The 16,050-nt window shown below is 39.7% G+C and overlaps 1 protein-coding gene across 5 annotated transcripts in view; it reads right to left on the reverse strand.

Moving 5' to 3' along the window:
* Positions 1–4,903: 4,903 nt before the first annotated feature.
* TBC1D4 (TBC1 domain family member 4) overlaps positions 4,904–16,050 on the reverse strand; it is a 211,083-nt gene continuing 199,936 nt past the window's right edge. For all 5 annotated transcript variants that reach the window (XM_036831403.1, XM_036831404.1, XM_036831402.1 and 2 more), the window contains 4 exons: positions 15,140–15,299; positions 12,646–12,815; positions 9,202–9,378; positions 4,904–7,285 (listed from right to left, as the gene is read on the reverse strand). In XM_036831403.1, coding sequence (XP_036687298.1) covers positions 7,052–7,285; positions 9,202–9,378; positions 12,646–12,815; positions 15,140–15,299 — 741 coding nt within the window. In that variant the 3' untranslated portion in view covers positions 4,904–7,051. The remainder of the gene's footprint in view (positions 7,286–9,201; positions 9,379–12,645; positions 12,816–15,139; positions 15,300–16,050) is intronic.

The following is a 16,050-nucleotide window of genomic DNA, read 5'->3' on the forward strand; positions in this document are numbered from 1 at the left end:
GATTAACCCAGTCATTCTTTCGCTATGCAATTATATTCAATTAGATCACAGTTGAAGCTTTCAGATCCAGGTGCTATTCTGCCTAAAGTAACCTTACAGATGAGAGCAAAGATTGCTGATTTTACTTTAAAGAATCTCATGTTTCCTTTATATGAGGTTTCAGGGGATACCTCCTCCGAATGCCCGGGTACTGACATTTATAGACCTTATCCATGAGAGTAAATAAAATATTTAGTTCAAACAAATTTTTTTCTGCTTTATATTGTTGGTATCTAGGAAAGTCAACACTTACCCTATTCTTAAGAGCCACCAATTATGGTATGAAATGTTGATGGGAATTACCGAGAGATCTGAGATAAAACACAGCTTGGGGAAAAGGGGACCAGGGTAAGAAAATAGAAATGAAGCATGAGATAAAGTAAGAAGGAAAAAGAGAAAATAACAGCACGTGTCTCATGGAGTTATCTATGTATAGAATAGATAATATTATTGAATGCCCAGCAGCTCCCAAATACCACAACACAACCCATTGATAAAATACAGCTGAGTTTATTATCACGGTAAGACAGAACACCAACTCTATAGAGCATTGTTTGTAACTCAGGAGCAAAGTTTAAGGTAAGTATTTCAATGTGGAGCTTGATTAAGACTGGGTAAAGATCAGGAGATAATAGTTTAAGACTGGTGAAAGAGCAAGGTGAGAATTTTGAGGTGAGGGATTCAAAGAGTCTTGGGGTATAAATTGCCTACTGAAATGTTTAAGGGTCTTTGGGGAAGTTCCTGTAATGAACAATAAATTAATTTGTCTGGACAAGAGTATCCCGGAACAGTAAAATTATGCCAGTGAAAACAATGCAATAGTAAAATCATGTTAATGTAGCCCATAAGCTGTGTGGGATACACGGTCTCAGTTCTCAGTATAATATGTATATGTGTAATGTTTAATATGTAATATACTTTATCAACTGCTATATTACACAGCTCCAGGGAGCACCTTCCACATTCTAGCCTTGAAAACAGTGTTCCTGAATTAGGCAGTGTGAGCACCCTATTATATTTGTAGCGTGTACTGTAATATATTTAAGGTCAAGTAGATAAACAACAAGGGCTAGTGTACAGCATAGGGAACTCTACTCAATATTCTGTAATAACCTAAATGGGAAAAGAATCTGAAAAAGGATGGATATATGTATATGTATAACTGAATCACTCTGTTGTACACCTGAAACTAACACAACATTGTAAATCAACTATACTCCAATATAAAATAAAAATTTTAAAAATAAGGTAGAGAATAATATACTACATATGATATAAATTATATATAGCACATAGTATATAGCACATATTTATGATAAAAGGTAAAGCACCAGAGTCTTCACAATTTACGAAGTATCACTCAGTACATTCTGATTTTCTTTTTTTCATAAGAACTATGAATTTATCAGGTAAGAACTTAAGCTAGGAGACATTTTTGAGGTCCCAACATCTAGCAAAGTACCTGACCCATACTAGGCCACCAAGAAACGCAAAATGCTGAATAAAATTACACCTACCTCTCAATTTACCTGAACTCTGTTAACATTTTTCTTAGGACAGAGTAATGATGACGTTAGCTTTTTTTTTAATATGCATAATCCCCTCTGGGGGGTCCTGAGCTGTCTGTGAAGGTCAGCAGTACCCCCGGGGTGGCCCACGCTATGAGAGTACACCCTGGCTACAGGGCGGGTGGTCAGTTCATCCCACAACACAGACCTAAGCGTGACCTGAAGGAGTGAGCCAGACGGAGTGCAGGAAGAAAGGCGCACTCCCAGACCCCCCCAGGGCAAGAAGCAGCCGGTGCGAAGCAAAAGGATGGCCAGTTCAGGAACCGAGACGGAGCTTAACCATTTGACCTGAGCAGAGGACAAGGCAGGAGATCAAGCTGGACAGGCTACCAGGGACACACTCACAAAAGGCCCAGTGGGTCGTCTCAAAGATTAGATGATCCCGGGAAGAAAGACGAGCCCTTGAAGGGTGTTAAACGGAGGATAAACTTGGTGAGATTCATGTTTTAGGAAGGTCCCTCTGCCTGAGGTGAGCGCAGTCCGGGTAAGCGGTGACAACCCACATCTGGGCAGGCACCCTTTACCAGGCCCTCTGGTGCTGCCCTCCCCTTGAAGTAGGGTTTGTAGCGAAGCAAATGTGGTTCCATCAGGGGGAACCCCAGGAAACTGACACAGTTACTGCATGTCATGGGTAGACTGGAGGGAGACAAGGCTACTAGAGTCACCAGCGCGTCACTCCAAAAACTCCCACTCAACGTCTCTGCTGTTGCTTTTTCCCTATGCTTCCAGCTGATTCCCTCTCTATCCTAGATCCTTCTCCTCTATTTGACTGAGACATGCCACCCCACCTTCTGCTTGCATTTCTCACTCATCAAAACAAACACCAGGGCTTCCCTGGTGGCGCAGTGGTTGAGAATCTGCCTGCTAATGCAGGGGACACGGGTTCGCGCCCTGGTCTGGGAAGATCCCACATGCCGCGGAGCAACTAGACCCGTGAGCCACAACTACTGAGCCTGCACTCGGCAACACGAGAGGCCAAGATGGTGAGAGGCCCGCGCACCGCGCTGAAGAGTGGCCCCCGCTTGCCGCAACTAGAGAAAGCCCTAGCACAGAAACGAAGACACAACATAGCAATCAATCTTTAAAAACAAACAAACACCAAGTAGCTCAATGTCTGTGACTTCAGAGCCCCTAGGAACGGGGTTGGTCTCAGTTTAACCCACCAGAGCAAGGACATGAACAAGGTACCTGCAAAAGCGATGGGAATGTTACAGGACTACGTTCTTCGGCCAGATGCGCAGCGAGCCAAACGCTGAGATGCCGAGGTTTGCAGCAGAGAAGGGGTTTATCCGCGAGACAGCCAAGCGAGGAGACTGGAGAACAAACCGCAAATTCGCTTCCCAGAAAGTGAGGGGCTTGGGGTATTCAGGGATAAAGCTGAGGCCTGGGGAGCATGGAGAGTTGATCGGAGAGAAGGAAAAGGTGAGGTAATCGTCATTCTGAGCAGGCGCAGCTAAGCTGCACGCTTCCGACCACGGGGCGCACGCTCTGAGGGTGGAGTTTTGGGTCTTCTGACCTCAAAACACCACCCATCGGGCACTCGCACATGCTCAGTTGGAGGATCATTGGTCCCACCCAGTCTTAAACTGCTCGAGCTCTAACATTACACAGCTGAATCCATGTTCCTGAAGAACAGCTTGGGCAAACATCTTATTATTTAGGCTACGTGACGCTTGGAGGACATGCAAGTTTTTGTAAAAACAATTCAATTGAGCTTGATCAGTGTAGGCAGGTTAAGTTCATTACTCATTAGGCAAGTTGTAGTTTAAGGGATCTGATAACTACCCTCAGTTTCAGGGGGATATGGACAAATATTTAGCAGACAAAACTAGCAGGTTTCGGTGACCAATTATATGAGAGAGAGAGAAATCTAGGCTGACTTGCTTCCCCAAGGCCACTGCCATAGACCAGGCTTTTACTAATTTTTTTGGCCTAGATTTTGATGGCATTCACCTAACTGCAGTCTCCCAGCCCCTAGTTTCTGTCCAGATGTATTAAGTGGTTTGGAACAAATCTGAGCATGTCTCTCTCCAGGTTCCTGGCTTTTAACGGCTCCCATTTCTCTCTAGGTGGAGTTCAAACTCCTTCACAAGGTCTGCTAAGACCTTCATGAAAAAGCCCTTGCTTGTCAGGGGCCTCCTTTCCCACCACTCCCCTATGGGAACACTCACTGTACTTTGGGATTAAGGAATGAGTTTAGATTTCAGAAACACACCACCTTCTCTCATTCATCTATTGTTTCAGCACAAAGCTGCTCAACTTCTACTGGCTGTTCTAGGCTCAGGGCAAGCACCACCTCTTCTGAGTAACTGTCACCCACTCCAAAGTGCTGCTACAGCCCCTCCTGTCACCTTGGGTGTAATGAGTGGATTACTTTGCATACCTGCTGGAGTATAAACTCTCTTTTTTTCTAGTTAACCTCCTGCCACTAGACCACAAGCTCACTGAGGACAAGGACTGTATCTTCTCCACCTCTGAATACTCAGCATCTAGCTTGGCTTACAAAAATGAACTTGTTGAGTGAATGAATAAAAGGGGTGGAACCAAGACTCAGATCTAAGACATCTCACCCTAAACCCAGTGCTTTTGACAATATATCAAAGCGAGTAAGAGTGATGCATCATGGTAGAGGACTAAATAATTCAGGTGGCAGATTTCCTATTTGGAATCCAGCCCAGGTGGGGTGGGAAATGCTGAAATGGTGATAAAATGGGTAAATTAACATGGATATTAAGAGACCCTTCTACCTAAGCCTACACTGACTCCTCAAACTACTAGTATAGTACAAAATACTTAAAAGATTTAGTCCTAAAGTTAGCAAGAAGATACAGTATCCTTTTACTGAAATCCAAACATGCTTGAAAATATTCTGAAACATATTTGTTATGTAAACACATTCATATCATATCCATCAATAAATGCCCTTAATCCTTTTATTTGGGAGCTAACCCAATTTAAAAATTTTGTATTTTCCTATCCTCTCTCTCTCTCTTGCTCTCTATGAGGGGGCATAAAAAACAAAAGGGGTAGAATGCAATACTGTCAGTGTGGTTGTCTTTTTTTATATTTATCAGCAAAAGGCTCCATTGGGAAAGAAGTTGAAAATTAGTACTGAATAGCTGACCATGTACTTTCATAAATGTTTCTAAAAATTACCTTTGTTGTCTCTGATTCAAAGAATTATTAGTGTGCAAATTTTAAGCAGCAACAATCCAACCCGTGCAGCTTTTATAAAGGACTCTAGCCAAGACCTTCTTCTCTTTTACTACAAACAAAAGTAAAACCAATAAGCCAAGGAAACTGCAGCAATGTATTTATTGGAAATGAACTAGACATTACATTAATAGGATGAAGATGTAACAATGCATTTAGCATAATCGTTGCAACATTTAAAAGATCACAAAAGAAAAATTCATTTTCAAAAGAAATATTGTATCCAAGACAACTTAAGCTCTGAACACCATAATACAACTCTAACGTTGACTTTGAACATCCAGAATAAAATTTACTTTAAACGGAAGAACTGGAAGGAAAAGTTTCTTTTCCCAACTTGAAGATTCCCTGGCTACCACCTGTGTATCACACACGAGGTAATTTTCATCACCAGACAGTAACCAGATAATATTTGTCATATTCCTCATAGGAAAATACCTCTCCTACAAACAGAGAAATTTGAGGGAAATCCAAGCAACAAAAGAGTTGGTGGCCCCAACTGATTGGGTCAGCATTTTCTAGAACCTAGAAATTAAGTTAACTTTACTAGTAAGACTTCATTTCCTTTTGAGAAACTGCCTGGATTAGAGGGCATGCTGATTTGTAACAAGAGTCACTACATTACACTGAGTAATGCGGTTTGAGATGCTTATCATCTGCTCATCAAAGTTTTCTGAAACCTTTAGAGCTTTATTCTTCTACTCTGTAATACATTGTAGCTTGTGTATAACAAACTCCCTCTGAAGAAAATTATCCCAGGTAATCCATCTGTGATAATACAAGTACTGCAAAAAGCAGTAATGAAAAATATTGTTTGGAAAGGCAAAAACGCTGTTATCAACTTTCCGAGGCACTATCATAGAATCATCTCTGAAATGGAGAAATTCCATGTGTAACTTAAAAATAAAGTTTTTAAGTTACTTTCCTTCCATTCACCCAGCATGCATGAATGTCCACGAATAATCTATCTGTAGACTGAGAAAGTCAGGAGTCCAAACGCAGAGCTGTAGGTTTTAGAAGGGCTTTCTCCTTCCCTTCCCATGGATTTCAACAGTTTACTTAAAATATTCCACAGGTCTCATAAATTGTCACATGGAAGGGGAAGATGATTACAAGCTTATCAGACCTGTCAATTGGCAACAACAACAAAAAAAGTATCTCAACACAGTACATCATCTTTAGAAAACCAATCATAATTTCATTTCCTTAGCCCCCATTGAAGGTAGAGAGAACTAAGGTAAGAGTGCCTACATTTTAGTGGGAAATGGCAAATCCTTATCACCAACTGTGGCACCAAGTAAAGGGAAGTTCATCACAGCTGTAGGAATAATTTAAATAAAAAGGTAGAAAGTAGATCTAGACAATTTAGGTCCTAAATTAAATTTTTGAGGACTGATTTTTTTTTTTTTTTTTTTTTTTTTAGGACTGATATTTTTAGTTTAAGTAACAATGCTGGTCTAATTTCCTAGAAAATTAGTAGTGTTCTCTTCCACTTTGAGCTGGGGGGGCAGACTCAGCCACAGTCTTGCTTTCTCCTTACACACACCTAAAGTAATGCCTGACCAGACTCAAAATGCATGTAGATGCAACATGCTCATTGGCACAAAGCAAACAGCAGGGGAAGGCCCCTACTTTCCTGAAAAACCCATAAGGAGCTTGACTGGCAATCAGTCATTTTCCTCATATATATATATATTAAAAATGTCAGTAGATTTTAAGACAGATGCACATAAAGCTACACAAAGGTTTCCACCTCTCCACCACTGAGTGAAACATGCTGTTCTTTGGAGAAAAAAATACATTCATTTTTTTCAAGTATATTTCAATATACAAAGATGTTCTAGCTTTGTTTCACTACAAAAACAAATGATTTCACATGTGTCCAAGGGGAATTTCATTTTAACTTCCCTTTGGTCTAGATTTCACGAAGGTTTGATTTTTTTTTTAAAAATTGCTCTAAATATACATCTACTCCTTTATGTGAAAGCATGAACTCTTTATGTCCATTATATATATATATATATGTACATAGTCAACAAGGACAGCAGAAAACAGTCTACCTATGTACAATGGCTTTGAACTGGCATGCTCTAAGGAGAGCGAGGGTTACCGGCTCTGACTTGGGCTCGGAACCAGTTCAGTGGTTCTGTCAGCTCTGGGCCAGCAGCATGCAGACTCCTTCTGTCAGTGGCATCCTCAGAGCACTTCCTGCTGGGGTGGCACGTCTTCAGTTACGGCTTGTTTCCTGTCTTGGCTCCGCTGTTAGGGTTGCAGTTGAAGTCTCTCAGCAGCGGTTCGCAATTGGCCAGAGCATCTGCCGGCAGCAGCTTCTGAATCTGCTCCACTGCCTTTTGATAAGCCATTTTCTCTTGTTCCAGGGTCCGGATCAAAGACTTCATTTTGGTCTCTCTGGTTAAAAGATTTTCCAGGTTGGATTCCAAGGTCTGGATTTTAGCGTGAGCTATCTGTTTGGGGCAAAAACCAAAATCCTCCAAATCAGACATTTGAAGGTTTTGTTTCTTCATCATAGCAGCAGCCAGACCTTACATATATTAACTAATCATGTCATGTTACTTAATACAACAGTATACGAAGCAAATACTCTGAAACCTCCCATGAAATGGAGATTTCTTTAGGTTTCTCAAAAATATAACTAGGGTACTAACAAAATACATCTCATTTCACTGAATACACCAAAAATGCAAAATCAAATCAACATCCCAGAGTGGTGAGGGTCCTCACTCCACACACAGGTCTTCTCCTGGAGTGACTGGAATCTGACAGGGAGAAACAGGAGATTCCTGACTGCCCTGAAGTGCTAAAAGAGGCTTTTTGCCCTCTGAGTGGAAATGAAGGGTTGTCTCAACACATACTTGGGACCCTATCAGTTTTTACGGGTGTCGGGTGTGCCCACGTAACTTGGGAACCCAGAGGTGATGAGAACATTGAACTGTGAAAGAAAAAGTCTGTAACCATTAATAAACATCATTATAATATAAAGCAGGTGCAAACCCACTTTCCCTAATAAGGAAATGCTCAATCAATCACCACTGAAACATCCTAGCAATAAGGGTCAATACCCCAACTGTTTTTCTTTCTGAAAATAGACAGTGTTGGCTCTTTTTTTGAACAGGAAAAGGCATAAAATTTTCTATGGGCCAGAGCTAACGTAGATGAAGCGAAGGAAGCCAGTGTTCCTTCTCTGGGAGAAATTACTCTAGAGACCCTCATTTCTCAGCTGCATCTCTCCTGGCTATCTTTGTCAGAGGATTCACTGCACATCAAAGCAGAGTTTTAGTGTCCTCTAGGGTGGGGACGTGCGCAGTGCTGGGGAAGTGGCGGGTAAGCAGAAACCAATGAGCCGTGGAGCACTTAAGCTCTAACTCAGCACTTAAGCTCCACCTCCCCCAACCCCCAGCCCCCAGCTTCACCTTCTCACCTCCCCCTCCTCTGGTCACACTGAAGCCCCACCCCTCAGGGCTTGGATACACAGCGCACTTCATACAGGTTGCAGGTGCGTAATATTAATTTATACTAAATCACTTACCACATTGGTAAGGGTGCGTTGACAAATAGATAATATTTTATATTCCAAAGTAACTGTAAACTCCTTGATGGCAGGGATTATGTGTTACCAATTTTTGAATTCAATTCTCTCAAAAATGTCTCCTTTTCTTTCCATTTCTGTGAGTTTTACTCTAGACAGTTCTCATCATCCCCAGTCAGATTTCGACAAATAATTGCTAGCTGGTCGCCCTACCTTCTCTCCCCGTTCTAATCTGTCCTCATCAAGATTTCCAGATTGATCTTTCTAAAATATGGTTCAAAAATTTCGAGAGATTTCCTTCTCAACATGATTAAAGCCGTGTTCTTCTGCTTGACCTGGAAAGTTATCTACAATTCTGTCTCCATCCTGTTTATCCCACCTCTCTCCAACGTAAATCTTAAACTGATGTTAAGCTTCCTCTACTGCTCTGCCACATCCTCCTTATTTAAACACCCCCTACTCCTCACTCCTTTCTCCCACCAACCCTCCGGAGTCCAGCTCAAGGCCAAGTCCCCTAGAGTTTTCCCAGCTTCCTATAGTCAATCCCTCCTCCCTTGAACTGAAACCAAACATGTACAACACCCAATAAGTATTGAACGAGATTCTGCTTTCAGCTGCCATTTAACTATTTTGGGAGAGTAGATTTCCTCTCTCAGCTGGTATTCAAATTGATATGTGCATTTGCAGCGCCCAGAGCACTTGGACACAGTCCGATACACAGGCCCACAGTCAGCAATGGTTCAATCCACACCACAGCTCTATCCTTTCTGGGATGGTTCTGTGCAGGCAAGGAGGCACCCAAGTGCGTTTCTGATCAAGTTGTTATCTCTTTACCTGTAATTTTTCTAGGAGGTCCATGTTTTGTCTTTTCAGTTGGCTGTTGGCCCTCTCCAACTTCTCCATGGGTTCGCTCTCCTCGCAGGCGTAGGAAGATTCCTGGAGCTCATCCTGCAGCACGTGATACTCCACCTCATAGGCGTGTAACTGCTTGGAAATATCCATCTCAAAAACCTGCCGTGAAAACACCGTGGGTTAGTCTGACCTTCAGGATGTGCACCAAGATACAGTCTGTGTATCTAGGGTACTTCATGTAGATTTCCCAATACTTTTTTTTTTTTTTAATTTATTTATTTATTTTTGGCTGTGTTGGGTCTTCGCTTCTGTGCGAGGGCTTTCTCTAGTTGCGGCAAGCGGGGGCCACTCTTCATCGCGGCGCGCGGGCCTCTCACTATCGCGGCCTCTCTTGTTGCGGAGCACAGGCTCCAGATGCGCAGGCTCAGTAGTTGTGGCTCACGGGCCTAGTTGCTCCGCGGCATGTGGGATCTTCCCGGTACAGGGATCGAACCCGTGTCCCCTGCATTGGCAGGCGGATTCTCAACCACTGCACCACCAGGGAAGCCCCCAATACTTATTAATGATGAATAGTATGACATATCAAAAGGAAGAATAACAAGTGTGACTGTCAAGTTAAGGACAAACAGATGATTTCTATACAACTGAAACATTCTCATGATGAGGCCAAGACTCTAGAAAAAGTTAATGCTCAAAGATATTTTGCAACCAAAATATACATAATCTAGGAATGGTCTCCCAAAATGTAGCCTACCAGATAAACGACATTAGTTACTGAGTAACTCTTACCTGAGTTAGAGATCATCTTTGCTGGTTATAAGCACAATTGCATAGGGTATTTCTATAATAATGAGACCAAAAGCCCTTCTAATTGTTTGTCAATGGGGCAGAAAGGTCTTATGCTAAATATTTTCATCTACTTGCTAATCCACATGAGCCTCTTGGAAGTCACTAACATATCCTACCATAGAGAGAATCTTCTAAATTCAAAATCTTCAAAAACCCTGGGCACTCTACAGAGCTATTTAATTGGGGCTACCTCTGCTCTCCCATATCGCCACCCATTAGGAACAGTTTGCTTAGAAGTCAGAGGACAGGCAACTCCTCCTTAGTCTAAACTGGTGAGGGAAAGTGAGGCAGCAGCTGCCATTTAAGCATCTGTATCTACACTAACACTGTAGGTAGAAAAGAAACCTACAGTGAGAAAAATCTCACTTGCTTACTTACCCTACTACTGTTAGAGATACTCAAATCTCAGAATTTAAATGATATTTCGAGACAACCTGGTTATTCCCCTCAAACAAGCATCATCTTTTCCCTATGCAGTGGGTATGAACACAACGGACTACTACACAACCATTAAAAATGAGGGTATGGATCTACATTTATTGGCATGGAAAAATATCCAATACTCTACAAATATTTTATTAAAAAATCAGGTTATACAATAGCATGTATAGTAAAACTTCACTTAAGTAAAACTGTATACATATTTATTTGTGTATATAATTAAAGAGAGATTAAAAAAGGATATTTAAAAGGCTTTAAGTCTCAAGGTGTTGAGATCTGTAGTTACTTTTACTTTCTTCTTGGTGCTCTTCTGCATTATTTGTGTTTTTTACAGTGACCATAAATAAACTTTATTTATTTATTCATCAAAGTCTCCTTTAATATTAACAGTTCATTGCATATTCAACTCTATTTGTTAGAAAATTATCTCTAATATCAAGTCCAAATCTACCAGCCCATAAATTCTATCCATTAATCGTAGTAATAATCTCTAAAGCTAGGCAATTCCATTATTTTAGAAGAGAGGTGATCTGATTTCAAATCAGGTAACGTCTCTCTCTAAAAGCACAATCGCTGCTTGCCAGTCCAAAAAGATATTTCTGAAGAATTAGTAAACAAGTGAATGTGTAAGTAAAAGTTATATTTTTCAGTTTCCAGAGCATTTTAACAAATAAAATCTGTTCATAGATATTTACAGAATAATCTGCTTGTGATTTCAATTCCACGTAGTGGAAAGAAAATTTTATGTGTAATAATATAAGTTTTTCTTATAGAGTGAATTATAGTGTACAAAATTCTTCAACTGAATTGGTTACATTTGCTCCTAAAAACGATGTTATTCCCATTTTGCAGGAGAGGAAGTTGAAACTCAGAGAGGTTGTAACTTGCCCAAAGTCACACAGCTAGTAGATAGCTGGACACCAGCACAAGATCTCAAACAACACCCTTTCTCTTGCTCTAAACTCTGTCTTTTATCTGCTACCCTAAGGGCCTCTAGGAAAGTGGTAAATTTAAATTTTATCAATACTCATAAGGCATGACTGCTGTATCTACAAATCTGGTCTTAAGTGTATTCATGTCATCTGAACAACAATCTATAACTACCACTTACCTGGTCCCTATGAAGAGCCAGGGACTAGATATATGGTGTGCTGATTACCCTCCATTTGCTTCCCAGATCCATTCTCTGCCCTCATGCATCCTCTGTACCCTGGGAGGCAGAACCCTGTGACCTGTTTTCCTTGTTGCAGGCTTCTGGTTAGGTATGGCCAATGGGAAAAGTCATCAGGAGATCAAAAGGGGCAGGGGAAAGAGGTTGGGTACTTCTTCCCTGCTCCTTCCCTGTCTGGCTTACCAAGAACACAGCAACCTCCAGAGTTCTGGCACTCGCTAGGCCTGGTAACGTTATTCTGTCCTCCTTCTCCTGATGCAGCACCATGGGTATGAACAGTTTCCCTCTGTTACTAGTTCCTGGGTACCTAGACATCTGTGCCCGGTTCCCTTAACCCTGCCTACACCCCTGTAAATGGTACCTTCCTTTGAATCACTGGAGGTAGACTCTGTTTCCTGCAAGGGACCCTGACTGATACAGCAAGTCTCATTTAAACTGCACAAAACCTCTTGGATCAGAATTGTCCCATTCTGGAGGTGAGAATACTAGGGTTCAGAAGATTAGGGTGATGTGTGCAAGCCAAACAACTAATAAAAGAGCTAGAAACTGATGTAAACCCAAGACTGTCTAATTCTAAAGTCTATTCTGTTGTCACATATACTCCTTATATATTTTAAAACAGAATTAACAATATTACAGAGGTAAGTGAGTCTCAGCTTACTTATTTATTAGGTATTCCTAACTCTGTCAGTTCTATCTTCAGTCTCACCATTGGTCTAAATTGGAAGATTCCTGAAAAACTCATGATGTAGCACTGAACCACCTTGCCCGGACACAGCCTCACAAACAATGTCACAAGGGAGAAATTACACAATAGTCTCGTTTCTAGATAAAATGTATTTGATCAAATCAAAAAGAAAAAAACCCTGTCAAGCAAAACTACATCTTTATGCTAAAACATTTAATAAATAATTAGTAGAGAAACTGCTGTATAATCTTATATCTTATTACCATTTAACTCATACCTGGGTGATAAGTTTTTCCATTTCAGAGGAATTCATATCAGGGAGTGTGCTTTTAAGGAATTCAACAATATTTTCAAAGTTTTCACATTCCATTATGAGTGCCTCTTGGTTGCTCAGCAGGCTGAGGGCAACCTTAAATATAACTTCAGTTCCCTGAAGAAAAATAATATCTGAAAAAAAGAGATATAATTTTCATGATCAAAATTATGCATCTACTATTGTAAAAAGTGACCTCTGTGTGTTAATGGGATTTTTTGGTGTGTTTTTTTTTTTCTGTGTGTGTGTGTGTCTTGTTTTAATTACTGCAACAGAACCACAGAATATTTTGCAAAATAAAACTGGTCAAAATCACCTAGATTTGAAATAAATAATAATATGACTGGAACAAATAAACAGTTGTTTAAATATTCCTACTTATTTAGGAACCTCAGATAAGGGCAGGGTAAAAAGAAAAAGATAAATTATATATCTGTTTGTCCATTCATTTATAATTTTTACTGCCAAATTTAATGGAGACTAGGTATACCTCAAAAACACTGATTCCGTTGATATTTAGGTTTTTCTTCACAAAGGGAATACAGAAACAAATCAACATAACCAATTAGGACTATTTAAACTCTCATGACCAGAATAAAAAACTAAATGAACCAGTTAATATGTGTGCAAGCCAAACAACTAATAAAAGAGCTAGAAACTGATGTAAACCCGAGACTGTCTAATTCTAAAGACTGTACTAGAGCAGGAATTAAAAAAAAAAAAAACTTTAAAAGAAAAATCAAAACCAGAAGAGAAAAAGAAAAGCTACCCTAACCCTGAACTTTGCTTCCTAACAAATACAAACATGCAATAGTTTTGAAAAGTACTAAATACTTTTGTATGAGCGTTCCTCTCAATCCATGCCATTCCACAATCAATAATAAACGGGAGGTCGTTAAAAATGAGGGGACCGTGGAACAATTACTTCAAACATGGTCATTCTTCTTGCTCACGCATCTTTCCCTTTGCTGACAGTCTCTATTCTTCACTAAATTCTAAGAAAAGAATGGAGCACCTATTGTAGAGCTGACAGCATCTTTCATATTCTCTTAGCAAAAAACAGACGACTGGGGAGATGTTTCCTGAATTCTGTTATCAAGCTTCCAAGGGTAAGTCAAAGAGAGATACCCTAAATATTTAGAGATACCCTAAATATTTTGATTTGATAAGCTATTTTCTGAGAAGCAAATATATAAATGAAAAGATTTAAAGAAGACCCATAAATAGGAACCCAAGCTCCAAAGAAAACTTCCCTGGAGAAAAGCAATCGTGTATACTCAAGAAGAGAAATTTGGTAAACATTTGATTCTGTGCATCTCGGTTTTACTCTTTTGCTGCACTTTGCCTATAAATTGTATTAGTGCTCATGCAGTGTTTAACCTTTAAAGCCACAGCCCCCAATAAGAAAGACACTGTACATTGTAATCTGGTGTACGTATACATATTACATCTATATCTTCAAATTTGAAGTTTCTCCAAACATTTTTCCCTACAACTGATATTTTCTCTGTATTCTATTCCAGTCCATTTTTTTTCTAATCCTGGTAGTGACCTACAATTGGGCCAATACTTACAATTTGACAAAAAAGCTCCAATTTAGCACAGTTATAAATATTGACTATTTTCACCATAGATACCAGATAGACGAGCAGAACATACAAACTGGGAGCCCCTTCTGAGGTCATCGAGCTCTCAGCCTTAGAACAAACCTCTGGCAAAGAGTTGTTTTTTAAAAAAAGTTTGCTTTTTAAATAACGAGTTTAGACAAACCCAACTGAAGACATGTGAATAGATTTAAAGGCCCCATAAGGGAGCATAAACGGTGTCACACTTTCTTTTTATTACACTGTGGAGCAAGGCAGCAACTCAACAACTTGCCCCGGGCGCGACTGCCTGTGCACCCGGTCTAAGAGATGGGCACCACCCCTGCACTGGCGTGAGAGGAGGGTCCCTTCAGCAACAAAATGGGAATTTCAGTTACCTTGTTAACAAAAGTCACATTAAGAAATGCCATTAGAAACAACATTGAAAAAGGTACTTCTGTCAACCCAGTTAGAGAACGTGTTTCTCTGTGTTTTGAATCCAAGTTGAAGAGGACAGTGGGGAAGGAAATAAAAAAGAGGTAGTAAAGATGTGTTTAAAAATCTAAAAAATCATACAGAGTAAATCCTTAATTCATTATACTGTGATTTTTTTAGGTATAAAAGAAAATAAGAACGCCATTACAGCTTACTCAAATACAGAAGCTCAATTCTTCTTTCGCTTTGAATTTCGATTTTATTTAAGACCAATATGGTTTCAAATTACTCTCAGAATAGAGCCAGACATATTTAGTAAATTCCACTAGCAATTTGCGATTCTGTGTAATGCTTGATAAAACAACTGGAGCACCTAATGGCTAGAAGTATATCCCTTGGAATAAATAACACTGTTTCACTGGATCATCAGCTTCTCTTACCAAAAACTCTGGCTACAAATCCTAATGGAAATTGAGAGGCAAACAATGTGAGGAACCAGGGGGCAGCATAAAGACTGGGGCTGATTTCATTTTCTTCAAGATGATTGTAGAGATCTCTGTGATAGTCATGAAGGAGCCTGGACAGCTGGTACATTTGAATCTAAAGTTAATTTGGAGAAAAAAAATAAAATGTTATGCATTTATCTGAGTGTACATAAAATACACTAACTTTAATTTTATTACACTAATATTTAATAATTAATTCACATATATTTGATAAATTTGAATCTAAAGTTAATTTGGAGAAGAAAAATAAAATACTATGCATTTATCTGAGTGTACATAAATACACTAACTTTAATTTTATTACTCTAATATTTAATAACTAATTCACATATATTTGAGAAATAAAAGTAGTATTTTTTTTATACTTTTTATTTTATATTGGAGTATAGTTGATTAACAATGTTGCATTAGTTTCGGGTGTACAGCAAAGTGATTCAGTTATACATACACATGTATCTATGCTTTTCAAATTCTTTTCCCATTTAGGTGGTTACATAATATTGAGCAGAGATCCCTTGTGCTATACAGTAGGTCCTTGTTGGGTATCTATTTTATTTTATTTTATTTTTAACATCTTTATTGGAGTAAAACTGCTTTACAATGTTGTGTTAGTTTCTGCTGTATAACAGAGTGAATCAGCTATATGTATACATATATCCCCATATCCCCTCCCTCTTGCATCTCCCTCCCACCCTCCCTATCCCACCCCTCTAGGTGGTCACAAAGCACCGAGCGGATCTCCCTGTGCTATGCGGCTGCTTCCCACTAGCTATATGTTTTACATTTGGTAGTGTATATATGTCCATGCTACTCTCTCACTTCATCCCAGCTTACCCTTCCCCCTC

The sequence above is a fragment of the Balaenoptera musculus genome, chromosome 18 (assembly GCF_009873245.2).
Source record: "Balaenoptera musculus isolate JJ_BM4_2016_0621 chromosome 18, mBalMus1.pri.v3, whole genome shotgun sequence".
Taxonomy (NCBI): Eukaryota; Metazoa; Chordata; class Mammalia; order Artiodactyla; family Balaenopteridae; genus Balaenoptera; species Balaenoptera musculus.